Source organism: Plecotus auritus (assembly GCF_963455305.1).
Source record: "Plecotus auritus genome assembly, chromosome: 3".
Taxonomy (NCBI): Eukaryota; Metazoa; Chordata; class Mammalia; order Chiroptera; family Vespertilionidae; genus Plecotus; species Plecotus auritus.
In genome coordinates this window covers 205,077,589-205,101,773 of record NC_137772.1, presented here as the reverse complement: position 1 = coordinate 205,101,773, position 24,185 = coordinate 205,077,589, and the positions used below count along the sequence as shown (strand labels likewise).

The 24,185-nt window shown below is 45.1% G+C and overlaps 1 protein-coding gene across 3 annotated transcripts; it reads right to left on the bottom strand.

Moving 5' to 3' along the window:
* Nucleotides 1–142: 142 nt before the first annotated feature.
* FOXJ2 (forkhead box J2) lies at nt 143–23,849 on the bottom strand. 3 transcript variants are annotated; one of them, XM_080659212.1, is made up of 11 exons: nt 18,843–23,849; nt 12,535–12,881; nt 10,836–10,877; nt 9,803–9,871; nt 9,493–9,633; nt 8,836–9,034; nt 6,244–6,651; nt 5,715–5,816; nt 4,709–4,918; nt 4,006–4,101; nt 143–3,119 (listed from the first exon to the last, which is right to left on the bottom strand). In XM_080659212.1, exons 2-11 carry the CDS (start codon nt 12,865–12,867, stop codon nt 3,031–3,033), a joined length of 1,689 nt encoding a protein of 562 aa, XP_080515338.1. In that variant the 5' UTR covers nt 12,868–12,881; nt 18,843–23,849; the 3' UTR covers nt 143–3,030. The 3 variants fall into 3 exon arrangements, with proteins under 3 accessions (XP_080515338.1, XP_080515336.1, XP_080515337.1); XM_080659210.1 differs by having other exon boundaries at nt 144–3,119; nt 10,836–10,910; XM_080659211.1 differs by lacking the exon at nt 18,843–23,849 and adding an exon at nt 15,935–15,969 and having other exon boundaries at nt 144–3,119; nt 10,836–10,910.
* Nucleotides 23,850–24,185: the final 336 nt, after the last annotated feature.

The window sequence follows — 24,185 nt, the reverse complement described above, 5'->3', positions numbered from 1 at the left end:
TGTTTCTCTTTCATTAAGTAAGATACCTTTCCAAGTTGTAGTACATTTAATCTTTACAATATCCCAGAATTAAAGCAAGGTGGCCTTGTCCATACACCAAGTGGCAAAGGGTGACTGTAACCTCCCAACAATATTTCACTATTTTTAATAGCATTCGAAAATGAGAACATTAATGGCATACTGTACATTTTTGTCTCTCATCAATCTTCCCCCCCAAAAAAATAGTCAACTAATCAAACCATGTGGTATGAGGTGGGGAGGGGCAAAAGACCAATTGAAAACAAATACTTCACATTGCCTTCCTACCCTGGCATAGAATAAACTTGAGACAAGCATCAATAAGATAAAACCAGAAACATTCTTCTTGGTTTTTATTATGAAAGCATGCAAAAAAACAACAACAACAATTGTGAGACCATACCCCCCCTTCCCAGCCTGCACCAATGCAAAGCATTATGAGTGGTAGGAAGGACTCACCAAACCAGAAACATAGAGGTTAAAGAGAGGAAGACAGGGATGGGTGGATCTACACCAAGTAATTGCTCCTTCTGTCCCTCTCCTCCTCTTCCCCCCTTATTTCATCTTGCAGGCAGTGAGCTCCTGCAGTTTTGCACACATCACCCAATACAACAACAATGACTATACTTCCAGCCCAGCAATGCTGAACCAACAAGAAAAAGTAGTATTCTTCCATTTCATGGTGGGGAATGGGGAACTAAGGCCCAAAGAGGGTCAGGATTTTCCTCTGCCACTGAGCAAGGCTGAGTTTACTGAACGGGACCTTAAGTCCAAGGAAGCCTGACAGCCAATCTCCAGCCCTAGCCCCAAACTTCAGTTACTCTGGCAGCCCACCAGAGTTCTTAATGAGACTAGTTTTCTTTGAGACACAGATGATTTATAAACAAGGGACATTTACATGGATGATTTAGTCTACCCTTGCAAACTCTGCCTGAATCTGAGTAGAAAAGGAGTTTACAAAAGAGGAGTGATAACACGTAAAGGGGGCATCTTAGGGAGAACAGATAGGAAGTTGTGTGCAGGAGGCACCTTGATTGGAAGGAATAAGAAAGATGCCCAAAATAGAAACACTGGGCAAAGGCATTGTGCCACCCTCTATGAGAAATTCTCCTTTCCCCAATTTTAAAATATTATGTCATACTTCAACCCCACTAACTGCCCTCCAACACAATGGGGGATTCAAGCCACTCACATCCCCACTTCTTACAAAGAACTTCAAAGAAATAAAGTGCTCTTTAGTCAACTGCCCTTTCCTGCCTCTTTACTTCAGCCTCACTGGACATCTTCAACCAACTCTCATATATAACCCCCTTCTAAAAAAAGGAGGGGGTGGGAGAGGGGGGTGGGAAGGAGTGGAAAGCTAAATCTTTTGGAAATCATCAGTAAATAAAGAAATATGAACAAAAAAACAGAAATCACTGAGAGAGTGGCCCTGTCCAGTCCATACATTACGTCCTGTAGCTTTCAGAAACTAAACATTCAGAGAAATAAAAATGGTAGTAAAATTGTTCTTCCCACCCATAACTACAATTCAACAATTAATATCAATATACACTGAGTACTCTGCAGCAACAAATCATGGCCACTCCTTGTTAAAGGAGAGAAGTTATCCGCATACCTTTTCCTGAGGGGTCTCCCTTGGTTCTCATTGAACTCTTCCCTCTAGATTATTTACCCCACACTGCCAAGCTCCTTCACCCCCTCCAAAGGCTACTGTAAACGTTACAGCCCCAATGGTCTGGATTCCAACAGAGCATTTGCCTATATAATGAAAGAACTGAAAGAGTTCCTTCCTGTGTCGATGCCAGCTCCATTTTCCTTTGCCCACCCTCCTACCACCAATTCAGGTTGGTTCCGCTATGATCGGTGGGAAAGAGATTCCCATCCTGTCCTGGGACATGATGACACTGAGAGTGATAATGGGTTACTTTTCTATCTTGAGAATGCCAGAAAATGAGGGAAGAAAATAAGGTGAGTAGGGGAATTGAGCCAACAACCAAAGGAGGACTACATAGTATTTGCTGAGTGGGAAAGAGGATTGAAGACTAACCTGTAAATGCAGATAAGAACCACAGTACATTTCCAGAGAAAATTACGTTTAAAAAGCCAAAACGGTTACACTGAAAACATCTCCAAAGAGCCGAGCCTATGCTGAATAGTTGTCCTCATTCCTACTATAGCAGCAGAGTTCTGACTCAGACCCGCCCTATCTCCCTTCGAGAATGGCTTAGGAACAAGCCAATGGATGTTGATTTGATAGAGTATTATATACCAATTCCTGAATGTTTTACATTCCATTGCCTGGCTGCAGTATTCTACTCCACCCAACCCAGACCTCTTATTCCACTAGGGTTCTGTTGTCACCTTCTGGCACCACCACCATCACTCTTACCCTTAATGGGGAATGAGGATCAACACAAGTAAGGACTGAAAATATGAAGGGACAGGAAACGCTCAGAGGACAAAATTAGCACCATTGAGTAAAACCTGCAAAGTCCTGGCTGCCAAGCAGTGTTTGAGGTCCTTCTACTTGGTAATGTGGCCTCTCCAGTCCTGGACTGAATTGATAGGAACAGAAAACAATTTAAGGTCGAAAGGTATGGTTAGCATTGAATATCTCAGAGTGAAAGGTAAATCCGAGTTGGAAACCTTTCTCTGTAGCTATCATGGCCTCACCTTCCAGCCAGATGGTTTTAAATTAACAAGGGGTGCACATGGTTGATGGTATAGAGAGAGGAGACAGGGGACCGCATATAACCAATAATCACAATAGTAACATAATAAGAATAAAAGAATCAGGGGGAAAACAAGAAGAAAGAGGAAGAATGAGGCAGGGAAAAGGGATTATCTTCGGCAGCATCTTGCGGTGACTTCTCTGACAGAGAAAGAACAAAACAAGAGGATATATATCTATATACAGGCAAGGGGAGAAGGGATGGACTGGGGCTGCTCTTTCCCCACTGCCAGGCTTCACCACCCAGCTCTGGGCTGAGAGTCACACTCTGTGATGCACTAAGTGATCAAGTCCCAGTCGAAGTCATCAGGGATCTCCTCATTGGCACCAGGATGTGGAACCGGCGGCCGAGGGACCATATGGTGTGCTATTAGGAAGAGAAAAAGACATTAAAAGGGGAATAGATGGGAAGCTATTCTATCAGTTAGATGGACAGTGCTCAGCCCCCAAATACCACGAGGAATGTCTGGTGAACCTTTTGTTCTTATCATCCCTGAGTTATTTTTGTGGCCAGCCACAACTTCATTGAGGCCCAGGAAATAAACTAGACCAAACCAGCTTCCATGCCAATATAACAGTTTGCAGCCATTACACTTACACTTTCAAAGACTATGTAATAATGACAAACAACATGCAGATGTACTAGTATTTAAAAAGCAGTACAGAAATGTGTGTATGTATTATATGTGTAAGGAATACATGGACAAAGATTCCAATGTCATTCCCACAATTGAAAATGCTTATGGTTTGGCAGGATTTTTCTAAAATGGATTTCAAGTGAAATAGTTCATTTTGTACTATTTCTGATAACTTTGGGTCTCCCCTGGCACTCCTACCATCTGAGATAGTTTAATCCCAGGCCCCTGATACTAGAGGTCAGGCAACAGGAAAGTAGCCAGGGTCACAAAGCAGCTATGTTTTATGTTTTGCATATCATGTTCATTGATTTGCCTGAGTATATCTCTCAGCTTCTAAAGCCAGACATAAATGTTCTACGTATCTATCTTTATTTACAGTCATGCTTTTACTGCCTTTCATTATCGCAGGTACCAGATAATTTCAAAGTAAGTGTCTACTTTAGTCTCCCATGACATACGCCTCAGTAGCAGGTGACCCATACTCAGGCCTTTAGAATCATGAAGGCTCGTTCCTGCCAGAAGGTGCAGGGAATGAAGACCCAGAGACAGAAGAAAGTGAAACATCTGGTCAGGGAAGAGAGTGCTTGGTGGTAAAACAAGCTTCCTGGCTCTTACCTGGGCGATTGTATCCTGCTGAGTCCTGGGGGATTGGGTACATCGGCGATGGGCCAGGGTATAGGTGGGGGGCTTGTGGGTGCCCATAAGAGTTCACTGCCAAACAAGGAAATAGTTACTTGAGTGGGATCATTCTACTCCATGAAGCAGGGTCCCATAGAGAGGGAAAAAACAGTCCCCTCCCTCCATTTCCTATCCCTCCCCTGCTCTGTTCTATAGCCTCCAAGGGCATGAAGGCTTTCTGCAGGAGCTATCAATCCTCACCACTGAGGGTATAAAGGACCCCAATAGGAGAACTGTAAAAGAACATAGTAATGTATTAGAAGGATGACAAATATCGAAATAGGATCACTGGAATCTCTCTTGTCACTGGTTTGATGATCATACAAGTGTAGAGAATCAAGACTTCACCTGCTATGATTCAGGTATGGGTTACTGAGCACAAATTTGGAATGGAGACTTTCTCCTCCCTTTTCTTACGTAATTCTCATCTTCTACATCCAGGAGTCACACGGTCTATTTCTTTGGCATTCTTCAGGACTTTACAGATAAATGTTCAGTCAATGTGGTGAACAAACTTGTCCTGCTGCTCAGTTTGGATCACTGCCCATTAGATGATTTCTCTCCATTTTCTTCTGTCCTTCTCCTCCCCCTCCCTTTTCATCAGAGTCTCCACCTCCTTGGCCACTAGCTTTGTTCGTACCTTGGTTTAGGGCTGGCTCTTGTTTGCCGCTGGTGAGGGCACAGGAGTCAGCAATTCGGGCAGGGGCTGGTGGCCGGTGGGAACCCCCCTGAGGGGGCACGTGACCAGTCTGAGTAAGGAAGTGGTTGAGGGAGTCGCACAGATTGGCAATGTGATGCTGGTCCAGGCTCCAGTTTTTCTGCTCTGCCTGTCGCAGACTCTCCATCAGTTCTACAAGCAGAGAAGCAAGAAAGGCTAACCTTGCAGAGGCCCAGAGCCCCTATCGGATCTACCCCATCTCACTGTTCCAACCACATCACAAATCAATATCACCCATTAAATGCATTATCCATTATAACTGGCATCCGTTAGAGCTCTACATTTTCAAACTCTCATTCTACTTGTTTGTTATTAAATTCATGTTATAATTTTGATCTTACTGATGAGTGAAACAAAGTTTCAAAGTAGCTGAAGGAATTAGCCAGGGTCACACTGTCAGCAAATGGTGACAAAAATTCAAACCACTGGTCCAGGTTTTCTGAATTCCTGAGAGCCTTCCCTCTCTCCCAGAGACAGAATTGGCTAGGATAAACCATTGTCATGTTTTGAGATAAGGCTAAATTTATGGAACTTAATTTGCAAATCATATCAATATCATCTACCTTGTGAAATACGGAGGGAAGCCCTAACCGGTTTGGCTCAGTGGATAGAGCGTCGGCCTGCGGACTGAAGCATCCCAGGTTCGATTCTGGTCAAGGGCATGTACCTTGGTTGTGGGCACATCCCCAGTGGGGAGTGTGTAGGAGGCAGCTGAATTGATGTTTCTCTCTCATCGATGTTTCTGACTCTCTATCCCTCTCCCTTCCTCTCTGTAAAAAATCAATAACATATATTTAAAAAAAAAAAAAGAAAATAAGGAGGGACAACAATGAAATCTTCAAACCACTTAACCATCCCCTTCTGGTTCTGATTTCTATTGGGTTTGTCTACTCCCACTGGATCACTTCTCTCTTCAGTCATCACTAACCTGAGAACTGTGACTGCTCAATGCTGGACCAATTGAGCCGATTCACCATCTTGAAGCTTTCCTTTAAGGAGTCAATATTGGAGCACCAGTCAGGAGGAAAGGCTATAAAGAGGACAAAGTGGGGCATAAGAGAGAATCAAGTGTAAGATGGCAGTCAACGCATTAGCAGAGTGACTACATGTAAGATTCTTGCATCTATACAGGTTATCGATTGCATTATCAAGACAATTTTAGAATCTCCCTCCCTGGAGATTTAGGACAAGTAAAGCTATCTATGCATTAGGTACTGACAGCTCAGCTCATAGGCAGGAGGATATACAAAACAATCCCAATTTATCTACAAATTCTCTAATACAGAGCTCCAAGTAGCAACTTGTTAGTTCAGATAAGCTCTCACGGAGGAGAGGCTAAACTCGGTATTTACTTCCTCACCAATTGGACCTCCATGCCAGAGTCAGAAAAAGGGGTCATTCATCCCCTCCACTCTCGCCCGCCCGCCCCCACATATCCCTGTACCATCCTTACTCACCAAAACCAGTACTATTGATAGGAGCCTGGCCTTGTGCCTGTGGTTGTGGTGGTGGCGGCTGCTGGGCAGGATGGTTGTGGGGATGGTGCTGATGAGGGTGGTAGACTCCATGCTGCAGTGGGGGTGGATGCATGGCCATCACAGAGGGAGGCCCATAGCCTTCAGCCCCAGCCTGCTTCCCCCCTGGTGGGGTACAACCATCTGGGCTTGGGGTGTGCAGTGGAGGAGCACCCGCTACAGTTGAGGGGCCCTGGGCTGGTGCCTGCTGCTGCTGTGGCTGTGATTGTTGGGGCTGTGGCTGTGGTGGCTGCTGCTGCTGCTGCTGCTGCTGTTGAGGAGGCGGCTGCTGCTGCTGGTACATGTAGTAGTTGTTAGAGGGTGGCATGTCCCCCAGGAGAGAGGAAAAGCCTGCAGGGTGGGAGGAAGCAGGCGAGTCACTTGGGCAATGCATTTTCACTCAAGAGGATTTCCACTGGGTTGAGGTGGGTAGCCTCAGATGGAAACCACAGATTTCAAAGATAAGGGTGTTCTGGGACAGCAGGGATGGCACTGGCCCCCTCATAGGTAAAGCAGAGGGAGGGCCTTGACGGTGTGGTGACGACTGAAATTTTAGCAAAAGGTCAGCATGTACCTTTTTATGCTTTTTTAAAAAATATATTTTATTGATTTTTTTACAAAGAGGGATAGAGAGTTAGAAACATCGATGAGAGAGAAACATCAATCAGCTGCCTCCTGCACAACCCCTACTGGGGATGTGCCTGCAACCAAGGTACATGCCCTTGACCGGAATCCAACCTGGGACCCTTCAGTCAGCAAGCCGACGCTCTATCCACTGAGCCAAACCGGTTAGGGCCCTTTCTATGCTTTTGTACAAGGATTTGAGTGTAGGCCTTAATCATAGTTTCAAAAGACACCAGACATCAGGTCAAGTTTTAAAAGTAAATCATAAATAAAACAAAGCCATGGGAGTCTATTCTCTCCTCTTCCTTATTGTCTCTACACCCTTCTACTGTATTCACTACCAACAAACGGAGCTTCAGTGAGGAGTAGATAAGGAATGGATGAATTTCTCAAACAAATTAGGCAGAAGAGAATTAGAGACTGAGGCTAGGGGCTTTCAGCCAACATTAAAATTCAGCGAACACTTTGCTATCCTTACCAATATAGCTTTTTACTTTGTTTCTGAAAGCTCCTCCATGTTCTTCCCTTCCAATCAACCAATCACCTGAGTTGGATTAATTTCTCATGCAAATGCTACAATCTTAGAACACAACTCTAGATTCAAATCCCCTGGCTGTGTGGCTCAGTAGTTGAGCGTCGACCTATGAAGCAGGAGATCATGGATTCAATTCCAGATCAGGGCATATCCCCAGGGAAAATCAATGATTCTCTCTCATCATTGATGTTTCTATCTCTCCCTCTCCCTTTCTCTCTGAAATCAATAAAAATAATTTTTAAAAAAATTTATGACAATTAATATAAATTTTCCAAACAGTAAGTCCTAAATACTTTTAATCATTCCATTCATCTCCTGCTGTCTGTACAAGACCACAGTATAGAACAAGAAGATCTGATGATTCACCTAATGTCTTTATTTTTTACATTTTATTTTATTTATTTTTCCATCACCATTTATCCCCCATATACCCTCTTCCACTTCTACCCACCCCCTCACTGAAAAGTCTTGACTTTACCCCTACCTCTAATTTCTTTAAAAACAAAACGGAACAACAACAAAAAAGGAATTACAGAGGGCTGAACCAGATTGAGCCTCCCAATAAGGACTTTAAATCATTCTCAATTCAGGAAATTGAGTATGAACAAGATATAAACTGATATTAAGTTGTGGTAGGTTAATAGATATAAATAACAAAAAACATGTCTTTTTTGTTAAGGATGCATGTTGAAATGATATTTACAGGCAGATGACATGTCTGAGAATTGCATCAAAATATTCCAATTAAAAAGAAGGGGATGGGTGGTAGGTAGAAGAGGGCATCATGAAGGGATAAATGGTGATGGGAAGAAGAAAAAAAGCTGAGCGGTAAATGAAACAAGCTTAACAAAATATTGGTAACTGTTTAAGTTGGGAGATGGAAACATGAGGGTTTATAACACTATTTTCTATATTTTTACATCTGTTTGAAATTTTTACTAATAAAAAAATTAACAAATATAAATATGCTAAAAAAAAAATAAGATTAAATTGTTCTCACAAAGAAGAGTCGGGGGAGGGGGTGCGGGGAGGGGAGGGGAGTACTGACTATTAAGGAAAGAGAACTGCTGTCCCCTAGTGGTCATTCTCTAAATGACTTGTTACAGCAATAAAATCACTGCCATTCCCTCTAGAAGGGGGATGCTTCCAACTCACTTTCTGAAGCTAATAACCCAGACTGTGTGCTGAAACAGCTGTCCTTCAGAACTAAGCCAGAAGAGCTCAACTGCAAACAGTACTGATTCATGACATGCTTCCCCTGACCAGTGATCAACCTCTCCTTGAGTTAAAAATAAGAAAGAAGGGAGAAAAGAGAATGTCACCATCTATTCAAAAATACAAGGATGACCATGCTCCCATCCCAACTTCAGACTCACCATGCTGAGAGGAGGAAGAGGACTTCTCCAGCATGGATTTGTAGAGGTTGCGGAAGGACCAGCTCAGATCCTGAAAATTGATCTCTGAGTAGGAGAATTTGAAGTCATGGTTGGTGTTATACAAGGGAGGGGTACCCTCAGCACTTTCTCGGCCTGGAGCTCCTGCAGCCACTGCTCCACCATCCACAGATCCTGTGCCCTACAATAGAAGAAAGACTTGATCCACGTCCCAAATGAGGGACCAATACTACCCTTTAGTGCTCCCCAAGCTCTCCTGCCTCTCTTCATCCTCTACCAACTTTGCAAAGAATGAGCATATTTCATATTTTGATGTAGCCTCTTGTGCTTTCCCTATGCTACATCCATGCACTTATTTTTCTTATAAACTTTTTTTGCCCCCCTTCTTCTCATCCCTTTTTTTCCTAATCTTTCTCAAATTTCTGTTCTCATTCTCTCTCTTTCAGCTTCCCTCTTTTGCTCTCCCCTTCATTACCAATTTATCTGCCTACTGTATCACAGATACTCAATACATAATTTTGAACTGAAAGATATATGACTCTATTTAACCACCCAATCACCTATCCATCCATTCACCCAGCCACCAACTCATCCATCCATCCATCTGCCGCTATGCCCCCTGCCACCTCTCCTTCCTACCTGGCTGTAGCTGGTGATAGATGTGGGGCTCTGCAGTGACATCTGAGGATTCCCTTCTGGAGGCAGTGAGGCTTCTCCACTCCCTGGAACACCTCCCCGAGGGCTCTTGCTTGCCTCCTGTTCTGGTGAGTCCTGGGATAGCTGAGGGGTGTGAAAGAATAGAAATCCATAAGCAGAAGCTAAACTTCCTCCCAAGACCCATGGTTTCTGCTGGTATTTGCCCTTTGCCCAGATATATGAAAACTCAGGAAAGAGTGAGGAAGGAGCAGCTGACTCAGAAAAGACATCCCTCCATGAGGTGAGGACTTACATCATCATCTGGTGGGTGTCTCCTCTTTCGGGAGATGTCGGGACAAGTGTCAATGGTCCAATAAGAGCCCTAGAAGGAGAACCAGCACCAACAAAATCACTTTCAATGAAAAGTCTCACCTTTGGAAAAGCAGATATTTGGGAGGATTTTCTCATAAAGTAACAGTTCTATGTATTAAGCAAAATGTCTGGACAAAAGAAAAATGACTGAAAATTCACACAAAAGCTTAAGGATACTGGTTAATTTTGAGGAGTAAGTTTGTCCTACTAGGGGGCGTCAGAGATATCCCATATGGTGCAAACGCAGACCTCTTGTTCTGGAGGAACAGAACAATGGTATCTAGTTCAAACTGCTACTCTTCAATGTGATCTGAGGCAAGACTCTCTTGGGCTTTAGCATCCAAATCTGTCAAACAAAGAGAATGACCTACCTCTTCTTCTTTTAAAAGATAAAAAATTCCTACAAAGGTTATTAAGACCACCTTTTACATCTAGAATGAGTGCTACACACACACACACACACACACACACACACACACACACACAAACCCATAGGGCAGCAAAGTCAACTTTAACATAAATATTTCTATTTTTTATAAGACTTCAGGCCTGGCTGGTGTTGCTCAGTGGTTGAGCACTGACCTATGAACTAGGAGGTCATGGTTCCATTCCTGATCAGGGCACATGTCCAGGTTGTGGGCTTAATCCCCAGTACAGTGAGTGCAGGAGGCAGCCGATCAATGATTCCCTCTCATCATTGTTGTTTCCATTTCTCTCTCCCTCTCCCTTCCTCTCTAAAATCAATAAGAATATTAAAAGAAAAAAAAAAGATTTTGCTATCTTCCTTAGTCACTCATTTTAGTGGGGCCCTACAAGCTTGATTACCAAGCTCTTCCATTGAGAAAAAATAAAGCTGCTTCTCTAACATGATTTCCTCTTCTGGGTAATTAAAACAATCACAAGAGTTTGGGCTGTCAACTACTTCTCTCTCCTTCCTGTTCCTCCTTCAGTGCTTACAGCAAGCAGTATCTCACCTTCCCAGGGTCATCCCGGGGTCTGGGCACCTTCCGGAAACACTTGTTGAGAGAAAGGTTGTGCCGAATTGAGTTCTGAGGAAGCACAGAAACAAGTGAGATTTGAGCATTGTGCAAAGCAAAACATTTTCCAATAGGATACAAAGGGACACCAAAGGACATAACACAAAACAAAGTTCAAGTATCAGAGTAAACTCAGCACCACTCAACTTTACTGATGAAGGAGCATACCTAACAGATAGCAAGAATAATGAACTAAGAAAACATGCAGATATTATATTGATGAGCAGTAATGGCTATAAATGTGGCTACCAGGTGCTTCTGGAAAGCTGCTTATATAGTTTTTCAATCTTTCCACACAATTGATAAGTATATATAAATGCCTCAAAATCACATCTGCCCAATTTCCATACCATTTTATCTATAGTTTAAAAAAAAAAAGTTTTAGCCTTAGCCAGTTTGGCTCAGTAGATAAAGTGTTGGCCTGCAGATTAAAGGGTCCTTGGTTCAAGTCTGGTCAATAGCACGTACCTTGGTTGTAAGCTAGAACCTTGGCCCTGGTTGGAGCATGCAGAAGGCAATCAATCGATGTGTCTCTCTCATATCAATGCTCCTCTCTCTCTCTCTCTCTCTCTCTCTCTCTCTCTCTCTCTCTGTCTCCCCCTACTCTTCCACTGTCTCTAAAAATCAATGGAAAAATATCCTCGGGTGAAGATTAACAACAACAAAACTGTTTATAAAACAGTTTTAAAACTGTTTCTATTAATGATAACAAATAGAAGTTATGAGTAAAACAAAGGCACAGGTCACCTTTGTTTTCTCAACAGCCCATAGATTGGACACATTTGAAGGAAAGAAATATTGTCGTGTAAATGTGTTGGAGGTTTTGGTAGTTAGCAGGGGCATATGCATAAAGGAAAAAAAACTGACTGCTTTCAACAGTCTTCAGCCCATCATCTGGTTTGTATATCAACTGGTGATTCATACAGTGCGAGAACTCTATTAAAACCTCATTCTGCTCTGCAGTTGGCACATGAATTGGTACTCCAAAAGACTGAGAACATCAATCTTCCTTCTTAGCTTGGAAGAGGAGTCCCTTCTTTTTTTATCTCCAGCCAAATGACTTATCCTCTCATTACTTGCTTGGTCGATGAGCTGTTGGTAAAGGACCTAATTATATTTTTTTTTCTTGGTGTACAGTTTTTTAAAAGATGACTATGTGCAATGAAGCTTTGGAAATGTGATGGGATTCCTACTACCAAGTAGGAAGGAGCAATCCTATCCCTTGCACAGTGACTTGAACATAGTAGAGTGGCCATAAATATCTGTGAAATGAATGGATATTCTTTTTGAGGAATCAGAAGGTAAGAGGGTATAATGATTGGGGGGTGAGGGCATGTATGGGAGTGGGGTTGGGGGGGGGGGCAATGGTAAGATATGTACACATATAATACCTTAATAAAATAAAATAAAATTAAATTAAAAAAAGAGGGTATAATGAGTAACAACATCCTGCCAGCCCCATAACTATACTTAGAGGCTCAGTATCACTGGAGTTTCCCTGATGTATCTGATGGAAGTATATACCACATGTCTGAGTCAGGTCAGTCCATTGGACCAGATTAAACAAAGAAACAAAAGTAGAGGAAAAAAGTTGTCAAAGGCTATAAATAATCCCTGGTTATAGAAGCCATCCCACCTTCCAACCAATGCCAGCATTCTTGTAATAGGGGAAGTTATCACAGATCCAGCGGTAAATCTCGCTGAGGGTCATCTTCTTGGCCGGAGAGGAGTTGATGGCATAGGTGATGAGGGTGGCATAGCTGTATCGTGGTTTGCCATCCTGGTGGACTGCTGCCTCATCTTTGCTCAGGGTGGCATTAGGATCTGTGGGTGAGCCTGGTGGACACTTGCGGCTGCCCCCCGGGGTGCCAGCCTGGGAAGCGCTCCCTAGCTTCTCAATGGTGGCTCGGAGGGTCAGCTGGGGGAGCCAGTCTATGGAGGTGAGGCTGCTCTCTAGGTCAGAAGCCATGGTTCTTCTGGGTTCTGCAGAGAAATGGACAAAGGAAACAGAAAAATGAGTGTTAACTCTGGTTACAGGTGGCAAGTAATACCTGAATCCTAGTGCTTTAAAGAAGATAGTTTCTTTCTTCTACAATTCCCTTAGTAAACTTCTCTACGAGAGAGCCCTCCACTTGGTCCTAAAACCCAAATGGATCTATCACCAATCATCTACCAGATGACAGACTGGTACTTATTCTACATCTTAATGTGGAACATAGCCTAGAGGTCTCTCCCTTCATGTAGGACTAAGAGTGAGATCAAACCACCCAACTGAGCTATTCCCTCTGTTCTCCTTACTGAAAGCCCTACAACATAATATCTTTAAAGTATGTAGAAAATAACTTTAAAAAATACACTTAGATAGCAGGAAACATCTGCCAAAGTCTGTTCTTCAATTATGTGACACCTGCTGTAATTTACATACAACATATACTGACAGCACAAGTGAGCATATGAAGAAAACATTCTAAACAGAATTATACACTGATGAAGCATACACCAACACTCTAAAGATGTTTCGTATCAGATATATTTGAGCACTGGCCCCTTTTAGCTCACATACATGTGCATGAGGCATATTAGATATATACCAAGCATAAATTACATATGACTTCCAGCAAAGAACAGATGTAAGACAGACACATAAACAGAGATCACGATTAGCTATACAGCATACCTTACCAACAGAGCACAAAGTCACACACACACAGGTAACAGCTCCTCAGTACTGCTGCCCTCACACCTTGAAAGCTACCCCTTTGCAAGCTCGGCCCACAGACACCTACACCAGGAAGAAGTCATCAACAAGGACCTCCCACCTCTCTCGGCCTGCTGGGCTTCACTAAGCCAGGGAGACACCCAGCTGAGTGCACACCGGTAACAATCAGATAGCCTGGCTAAAAATAGCCACTCTGGGGCTAAGAACTGGCTCCCCTTCTCCCGCCCTCCTCCTCTCTCCTTCCTTCCCAGCCAGGCACGCACGCTCGCTGCACCTTCATGCAAACTTCTGGCGCTGCCAAACCGCCCACGCCTGATGTGTGCACGCCCAGCTGCCACCCACACAGCCTGGGCGCTCTTACTGGCAGAGAGGTGTAGCTAGAGTGACATCTTGGTGGGGGAAGGAGAAGAAGGGTGGGCGACATCTGTACTGCAGGGTCTAGAAAGGCTGGCAGGAACCGCTTGGTAGCCATTTGGCACTCCCCTAGAGCTGATGCCAGCAACCCCCTAAGCACTTGCTGCCTGACAGGTTTGTGCCTGCACAGCCTCCAGATTCCAACTAGTATTTCTTCCTCCTGTCCCTGCAGACAGCCCCGCCAGGGCATTTCGCTAGCACGCCTCAGATTTCAGAATCCTGGACAGAAACATATTATGTATGTAATCTCTAAATCCACGCACAGATACTATGCACAAGCGCATACATACAACTACGCACAAATCCACACACTTTGCCATCCAAAGTTCAGTCCTAGCAATGGCTGCCTCCCCCTCTCCCGATTCCAACTCATCTTTCAGGCTATCAGTCACTCTTCTGGTCAGTGACTCTTCCCCCCTTGACACTTACCCCTTTCTCCTAAAGGTCAGCATTCGTGGTCATCTCTCTCCCCCGCAAGGTCCCCACCTACCCAATCTTTGCACATACACACCAGTACCCAGCCCTGAGCTCGTCACCAGCAACACGCCTACTCTGCAAGGATGAAGGAAACACCTTAGTGCCTCAGGGGCCTAGGCAGCCAGAAATCCAACTGCAACCCAAAACTGCTTGACAAGAGAAGGGGGTGCGCCCTAACCGGTTTGGCTCAGTGGATAGAGCGTCAGCCTGCGGACTGAAAGGTCCCGGGTTCGATTCCGGTCAAGGGCATGTACCTTGGTTGCGGGCACATCCCCAGTGGGAGGTGTGCAGGAGGCAGCTGATCGATGTTTCTCTCTCATCGATGTTTCTAGCTCTCTATCCCTCTCCCTTCCTCTCTGTGAAATATCAATAAAATATATTTAAAAAAAAAAAAGAGAGAAGGGGGTGGGGGGGAGATCATGTTTATAAATAGTTTTATAAAGGGGTCTTCCTTGTATCCGTATCTTCTCTCCCACCACCCACAGAAACTTGGAAACTAATAGGGATATTGAATCATTCCAGGAAGTCTCAGACCTCCTAGCACTATACTAAATCAAAGCACCACAGCCTCTATGAGAAAGCAGGGTCCCATGGCCGGGTTATCCCAGCTAGATAATACTAGGACAATGAGCAGGTTCTCAATGACCACAGGGAGGGCTGTAAAGAAATTTTACCCTACTCCCTATGATCTCCTGCTAAAGAGCCCTAGGAAATCTCATCTTAAGAACACAGAAGCCTTTAGTGGATATTTCATTTGAAACTCACCCAACATTGGACAGGAGCATGAGAGTAGACGGTCAGAGGGCTTACAGAACCCATTTGGCACATGCCAATCACGGTGACTTCCGGAAAGGGAAGCATTCTCAGCCTGTTGCTAGTTGTTCTATGCCCTTCCCTATCCTTACCCCAGCACCAGGTTAGGACACGGGGGTTAAATTTAACCTTTCTCTAGCACCCTCCCAGTCAGCCCTCCAGATACGCCCCGGCACTCAAAATATATTCCAGTCTCATCAGCTACAAGAAGCTTGCAGCAAAAGGTCCTTCTGATCTTTCAGCACCATTCTCCTTCAACCCATCCCACTTCCTCACTCCTGTCACTTCCCCATTCTTGAAGGGCAACCCAGTGTGAAAAAGCTCAGACATTGAGGTTCCTGTGTTCCATTCCTAACCTTGACACTGACTCACTAAATATCCCTAACCACCCCTTGCTCCCTGAAGTCTCGATGCCTCAGTTTCCCCTGTTAATAAAAGGGATGAAGTCCTAAACACTGCCAAGGCTTCACCCTTGGAGGGAAGTGAATGAAGCTTAATGAGCTGGTGGCTGCCACACATTCCACACTCCCCAAAATAATGGCATGAGGCTAATGTTCAGGGCTATTATTAGAAAGACAAACAAGAGGTACTTCCATTTCTCAGTCCAACCAACCTAGTTACCCAGACCTCTCTCTCCAGGTGGGCCTCGTGCCACTGGGCTTGGGCAGAACCTGAGTCAGGCCACATTCTTCTCTGCGTGCTGGAAGACTGAAAGGAAATACCCATAGAAACTGGGAAAGGCAGCCAAAGGGCAGGCTCCATCACATCCACAGGGCGTCTAAGGAAGACTACAGTACTGGGAGAAAGGCAGAGAAAAACAGAAAGACATTCTGTTGGAGTGGAAGACTGATTCTGGATGATACATGTAAGATCCAAAATTATAGGCACAGTTTTCTTCCCATTTTATCTGCAAGGCCAGTAATTGTTCTCTGTATGGTGCCAAGGTCAGGCATTAAGGAATGATCATTTCCTGCTTTGCACATAATAGAGCAATGGCTAAGTTAACCACATTACCAATTACCAGTGGGCTGCCTGGATTTCAGTCCTGACTCCACTACCTACTGGCCTTGCAACCTCAGGCAAGTTACTTAACCTCTGTGTGTTGTAGTTTCTGCATCTATAAATTAAAGATAACTATACCTACATAGGGTTGTTGTGAAGATTACCTTAATATTCTTTTTTTAAATTATCTTTATTATTGAAAGTATTACAGATGCCCCTATTTTCCCCCCATTGACTCCCTCCACCCCGCTCCTGTCCCCTCCCCAGGTACCTTAATATCTTAAAGCACTTAGTAAGTGTAACTATTATTTTTTAATGGGGGAAAAGAATATTAGAAATTAAAAATTAGAAAACTGACAGATCATAGAGGTAAGACTGGGAGCAGAAAGCCGTCGATGGTTTATACTGCAAAGCCTGCACTGAGTTTGCAATCATTCGCAGGATGTCAGAATCTCAAGCTTTTCCTTTGGGGACAGTATCACTGATCAATGTCAGGACCGAGCAAACTCCAGGGATGAAGGAATAGGAGAATGTTATCTCTTATTTTTCAGGGGGGGGCTAGGTCTGGCCATAAGACATGATCTGGAAAATAGCACTCTCTAAATCACAGTTAATTCAGCCCAGAGCCATGTGCTTCTGACTGATTCCACAGAGGCAGGCATTGGAAAACTCAGGGCAAACAGGGCCAGCGAAGCTGTGTGGTGGTGGTACACCTGGAGGTGTTACCATTCAACAAGTTGCATTCCAGCATCTGGTAAAGTACTTTGTAAGAAATAAACTGCTGTTACACCAGAGCCGTTTTCAAAAGTCAGGGAAGAAGTTCTAGGATTAGGAGCCAAAGATCCTCATGCCTTTGAGACTAGAGATACCAGAAATGAAGCTCTCTTATTAGTCCTATGAGAAGTGATCCCAGCCTGAGGCTGGCTGGGCTGCCCTGCTGCTTGGGATGCAGCCATTCATGAGGGCTCCCGCTGGCCAGGGGAGGCCCAGCCTTTCCTTCCAGCTGAGCATCCTTACCAGAACCCTCCCCAGGTCATTGCACAGGGGGACCTGCTTTTAGAGGCCTACTGGAAACATACAATTCTAGGTCACTGGAGGCTTGGTCTGAAAAGCATACATGTACCTGTCTCCAGAAACATACCCACTTGAAACACAGACAGAGGTCAGATAGAGCCACACTCACCTGAATTAAGAAACATATGCACATCGTTCTAAAGCACAGCCATACAAACCTGGATTGTAGCCCTGTCTCCTCTACTCCTATATCACTACGAACAGGTAGATTCCAGGTCCAAGTGGATGTACTTAGGGGCTCAGACAGCCCATCCATGGACCAGACAAAGAGAGAAAGAAGAAATACAAAAACCCAGAGAGATAAAGCCTCCCACCTGGCCGTGCTATGGGCTGTAATAACCCTTACAGAAGACATTTCCTAGTGACAAGGCAAGAAGGCAGGCGCCCCGTTAGTGATCCCAGGCTGAAAGGCAGAGCTCTCCTAAACACCAGCCTGGGCTTAGCTAGAAGAATTTCCTGGCACCTTTTTCCTGCATTTTCTAAAGATTCTGGACTTGGATGATTCCTACTCCAATCTTACAAAGAAAAACTTAAATACAAGGTTCCAGAGACTCAGAACTGAACAAGAAACAGGAAGGCAGATGAGACTCTTAGGTGCTTTTAGGAAAGGGAACTCCTGAGAAGTCACATCACAACTTCTTTAGAGGAAAAGCTGGAAGGAGGCTGAACATCCTCCTTCTTCCTCTGCAGGACCTGATTTTTCCTGAGGAACTGTCAGCCAAGGACAGGAGTTGGAAGGATGACTGGGACAGTGGGACAGAGTCAGCATTAGGGAACAACTTCAACCCAGAAGCAGGCATCCCCCTGTGCCCTTGCTTCTTGTCTCGGGACGTGTGGAGTCCCCATTTTCCCTTTGGGCTTTATCGGTAAATGCTTCCAGCCAGGAATGGGAATATCAGGACAGGAGGCCTCTTGGTGTCTGAGGTACAGTGAGCGGGGACAGTGTGCTTTACTTTCAAGGGAGCAGTCATCACAGTGACGGGTTACAGATAAGAAAATGTAATACCAGTGGCAGCCCCAAACAAGGTCAGGCCATGAAATGCCACCATGACTTGAGTGAGGGCCCTCTCCAGGTGAGAGGACCCACTGTCCAGGGGAGATGGCCCCAAGGATGCAGGGTGATATGGGAGTCTAGCTGGGATGTGTCAATCACTGTTACACAGTATGGATGGATTCCGAAAATGCAGGTGTTTTCCCATATCCCTTTGCTGTCAGCATGGAAACATACACTTCCCAGGTGAATCCCATCCCTACACAAAATGAAACCCACTTCTCAGAGCCTCTGCAGCAAGGTGTGGGTTCGAATCCAGGAGTTCCTTCAGAACACATTTCTCTGAGTTATCATTCTGCCTTTCCCAGTAATGAAACCCAAGAGCCACCATCTCAGACCCCTGCCCCCACTAGTGCCTAATGCTGACGGAGAGAAGATGAAAGAACGCACTAACCTGTCTCCGAGGTTCCCCCAGCAAAGGGAGGGAACCACCTGGTACTGGAGTTTGGGGTTGGAGGGATTCCCCTCTTCAAAGGCAGCTGAAGCGTCTCATCCTCAGTGGCTCTTCCGGTTCTTGGCTGAGCCTCCCAAGCTGGGGAGGGGATCTGGGTCCCCTGAGGATGAGGAGTGGAGGGAGGAGGAGGGGAAGGGGGAGGAGGAGGAGAAGGGGGTCCTACCTGGGGAAGGTGGCACACCCCCCACACCCTGCCTGTGACGCTGGGGAGGAGGGGAGGAGCCTCTCCCAACCAGGAGTTGTCTCCTCCCCCTTGGGGGAGTCCCCCTCCCCCCCAAGCTGGATCTTTCAGGAGTGGAGGGCTCCTTCTGTCCACTGGAGACCTGAGCGGAGGGGCTCTGCCCTGTTCCACTGTCTAGGCACAAGGAAGTTGAGGGGGCAGTTCTCCTCTCTCCCGACACGCTGAGGGCCGCTGCCTCTTCTTCCCCTGGAGTGTCCTCTGCTTCTGTGAGTACTGGAGAGGATGGAGGGTGCCTACTCCATAAGCTCACCCCCTTTCGCTTTGCCTCTAAAGTCCCGAAGTGCTCAGAGTGTGTTTGGAGGGGCGGAGGCACGCGGGCGGTCTCACTCCGCTTCCTCAGCAAGGATCGCCCCTTCTACTTCGGATCTATTCGCGGCCAGAACCGGGACCTTCCTCGCCTCCAAGAAGGGGGGACTCGTCCCCTACCAGGGTCTCTTCTTTCCCTCGCGCGGACGGTAAGGGTCTTCTCTTCCACCGGGAGAGGTGGCCCCGTCCCCGCTCCCGCCTCCGCAGCTGGGGTGCCCCAGAGGGTGGGGTTTTCGTACTCCCCGCTCTCCCCGGGCGGCCTGGGCAGCAGGGTCCGGGAGGCCGCGGCTCCGCACCCCCGTCACTGGCTACTGTGGCACCAGCGCCTCCTCTAGCCCCGTCCCGGCCGGTCCGCTCACTTGGCGCGTGGGGCTCCCCGCGCTGCCACCGCTCGGGCTCCGGCCAGTCCGGGCTCCCAGGGAGCCAGAAGGCGGACGGACAGTGCCAGGGCTCGGCTCGGGCTCGGGCTCGGCTCGGCTCCGCTGCAGGCCCCGGCTCCTCCCCGGCCTCCGCGCCGCGCTCCCGGCCCCTCCCCCGCCCCCGCCCGCCGGGCCGCCGCCGCCGCCGCCTCCCGCGCGGGTTAAGGAGGAGCGGGCGGCTCCAGGCCGCGGGCCGGGTTGTGCCGCCGGGGGGCGCTGCGCCTGGAGAGCGGCGCCGCTGCACCCCGGCTCCCGGGGACGCTGCCACTGCTCACAGCCCGGGCCGAGCGCAGACCCTCCCTCCCCGCCAGCCGCCACCAGGACACCGCTCGGTGCCGCTCGCCATCCACCCTAGTGACGACCCACTGCTCTCCAGCGGGAGGTTGCCTCGTTCACACCGGACACGAACTGTCAAGTCCACACTAATTCTGTGTCGCTGACCTTTTCTCATTCTGTTGTGTTCCATATGCAGATGAACATGCCCGTTTTTCTCAGGAATATCTTTGATGGACTTCTCTGTCCCCTGAGATAGTTTATAGGGTTATGGGGGTTAGGGTGAAGTTAATGTGTTACCCTGATATCATCCTGGAGTTCAATAGATGCTTGTTGGATAAATGAGTGTATAAAGAGATAAATGAGCGTGTAACTGAGAAAACTCTGAACTAAACATAAGGAAGTCTAGCATTATAAATTTGTTCTATGGAATCAATCACCAAAGAGAGGACCTTGATACTCCCCTTGCCTACCCAATACGGGTTGCTTTCTAAATTGTACAGTATACAAAATATGACTGTTCAATTTGCTTGAAAAACCTATAACGTATCTTATCTTGGTCATAGAGTGTACAATGTTCTTATTCTCTGCCCCTTACAGAGTAATCCCCACCCAAAGATAGAAAATGCCACACCAGGGAATCTACCCTCCACTTTTCCTCCTGGAGTCATTATTTCTCTGCAGATTCTTATGTTTCATCCTCTGGCCTATTAAGCTTTTCTAAATCTACTCTACTTTCTATCACATAAAATAATATGAAAGCAAATACATCCATGAATTATTTGAATTGCTCAAAAAAAGACTGCATACCCAAGATTACAGCTTGATGACTACATTTCACATTTAGACATTAGTCTTTTGTCCTCTGGATAAATATATGATACTATATTCTATTTAAATTATCTCTATATATACAAGGCTAATATGCTAAGTGTCCCTCCGCCCTTCCGACCAGTTGCTATGACGCGCACTGACCACCAGGGGACAGACTCTCAATGCAGGAGCTGCCGTGACGTGCACTGGCCACTTACAGAGAAACTGCAGCACAGACCTGGCGCGTCATGACAAAGCAACACTCGGCTTCCCCCAGGTGGGACACAGGCCCCGCCACCATCCCGGAGCAACACCCCACCAAATCGCAGCCAATGCTGCGATGGCACAAAATGCGGTCCACAGCCCAGCCCAGCCCCAAAATGGTGGCTGTGGGTGCCGGGTAATGACATCACATAGCAACGGCTGGCTTCCTCTCCCTAGCGACTAGTCTCCTTGGAGTTTCTTCAGCCCAGAAACATGACTTGCTTTATAGCCAGGTGGAAACATTTTACACTTTAACCAAATGAAGCGTTTTCCCGTGCCTCATCTCATTTGATCCTCACGGAAGTCCTGGAATAGGTAGATAGGAGACTCGGTGGAATCCTATTTTCTTTTCATTAGCCTGAAAATGGAGATTTAGAAAGCTTAGAAACTTGACCCGAATGAAAAGAAGTAAGAAATGGTGGACCTTGAAAATGGTTTTCTCACTGTGCAGAATATAGTCAAACACTGCTGCAGTTAAATATTTTACCCTTTGTTCTCCTGCATGATCTACAATAATAATCTGCTTCGTGTTGATATTTACTGCTGTGTTGCTAACAATTACCTGAAAGAGAAGTTGGGGTGCTTCACTGGGCTGGAAAAAGTTTAGCTGCATCAGAAAGCAGGTCTAATTAAGCAAGGTCTATTTTATTCTATATATATATATAAAAGACTAAGTTGACTCACGCATGCCTGAAACCTATAAAGCTCTCGCTGGTGCCAATCGCATGTGTGTGTTTCAATGTGTCATTATCGATCGTGAATTTGATTGACTTCTATTATAGAGAAAGGGCGAATAGCAATATTAAAATATTTCTTCTAATAAATTTCCTTTCAATTACACAAATCCGTGCACCGGGCCACTCATATATATATAAAATTACATTATATTTACAATGTGCCATGCATTGAGTTTAGCACACTGCATGTGTTATCACATTGAATTCTTCTAGAAGCCCATAAGGCACTGTTACTATACCTATTTTACAGATGAGAAAACTATGACTAACAGCTATTGACTATGTCTAAGTCCACATGATTAATAAGTAGCAAAGTCGGGACTTAAATGAACAAATCCAAATGACTCTAAGGACTCAGCTCTTAATTTCTACTCCACTGTCCAGAGCTGTCAGAATTAAAAGTCATCCTTTTTTTTTTTTTTTAAAGTCATCCTTAAGCTCAAAAGAAGTAAAGGCCTGTGGAGCCTTTTCTTTCTCTGTACCCTTCTAACATCCAGGTATCCCCCCACCCCCTCCGACACACACACACACACACACACACACACACACTTTGAAACATTAACTCATTCCCCCACACAAAGATAATTTGCCATCAAATGTTTCTTGCTATGAGTTAGATATTTTATTATGCTTCTTTTTTCAAACTTTGACATTTTCTATGTATGTATGTGGAATTTGGGGAGCAGGGGTAAAAATATTAAAAATTGAAAAGCTAGGGAAAGATAAGACTCTTTTTCTGTAAATTCAGAAAAATTAAAAGCTCAAGAATTATTTCTAATATACAAGATATTTGCTGCAGCATTATTTGTAACTTTAAAAAAATAGAAACAGCCCTAGCTGGTTTGGCTCAGTGGATAGAGCGTCGGCCTGCGAACTGAAAGGTCCCAGGTTCGATTCTGGTCAAGGGCACGTGCCGGGGTTGTGGGCTCGATCCCCAGTGGGGGACTTGCAGGAGGCAGCTGATCCATGATTCTCTCTCATCATGGATGTTCCTTTCTCTCTCTCTCTCCCTTTTCCTTCCTCTCTGAAACAAATAAAAATATATTTTTTTAAAAAAAGAAAAATAAAATAGAAACAGGCCCTGGCCAGTATGCTCAATTGGTTAGACTGTCGTCCCGATGTGCCAAGGTTGCTGGTTCCATCCCCGGTCAGGGCACATACAAGAATCAACCAATGAATGCATAAATAAGTGGAACAACTAATGGATGTCTCACCTAGCTGATGTGGCTCAGTGGATAGAGTGTCAACCTGAAGACTGAAGGGTCCCAGGTTCGATTCTGGTCAAGGGCACAAACCTCAGTTGCAGACTAGATCCCCAGCCCCATGTGGGAGGCAACCAATTGATGTGTCTCTCTCTTATATTGATGTTTCTCAGGGAAGGATCCACCCTTCTATATAATAGAACATATTGTGTAATTCTTCATGAGTATTAGTTGACCTTGAGCAAAATGCTTCTTCATAATATTGGTAACTAATACAGCACAATACACATTTTGGAGGCATTAAAGAGCTGTGTATTATATGAAACTATGAAACATAGTATAGTGATATGATTCATGTATTCAAATCCCAACTTTAGCACTCAATAATTAAAAACTTAAGTCATTAAACTGCTCTGTTACTCAGTATCTCATCAGTAAGTGGGGATGATAATAATAATTCCTACTTCATGCATGTAATGCATAAATAAGTACATGAGGAAAGGGGAACCTAGAGATTGAAAGAGGCTTAAAACATATTGATCCAATGCAACGTATATGGATCAAGAGACATATCCGTGAAATACAATATGTGGACATTTTGGGGAAATTCTGGTTAGAAAAAAGCAGCTGGAACAGATATTATGAAGCAGTTGGTGAAATTTCAATCCTGACCGTGGTGATATCAAGAAATTATGGTTATATTTTAGATGTGCTAATGAAATTGTTATTATTTAAGAATCTTTATCTTTCAAAAATGTATACAGAAGTATTTAGTCTTGAAATGCCTGAAATTTGCTTCAAAATAATAAAGTGATGACATAAATGATGAAAAATTTGCCCATTGTTGCTTATTACAACATGGTTTATTTTTTATTTTGTTTTTTACTACTATTCTCTGCTTTTGTATGTGTCTGAAGTTGTACAAAATAACTTGTTTTTTTTTTTTAAAGTGCTGGAACAGCCCTAACCGGTTTGGCTCAGTGGATAGAGTGTCGGCCTGCGGGCTGAAAGGTCCCAGGTTCGATTCC

Excerpts from the sequence above, each read along its gene's own strand:
- FOXJ2 (XM_080659210.1), bottom strand. The coding sequence starts at position 12,867 with ATGGCTTCTGACCTAGAGAGCAGCCTCACCTCCATAGACTGGCTCCCC. Across the intron at positions 9,872-10,835 it reads CCCGGGATGACCCTGGGAAG|GGCTCTTATTGGACCATTGA; the intron begins GTGAGATACTGC and ends TTCTCCTTCTAG. Across the intron at positions 5,817-6,243 it reads TATCAATAGTACTGGTTTTG|CCTTTCCTCCTGACTGGTGC; the intron begins GTGAGTAAGGAT and ends TCCTCTTTATAG.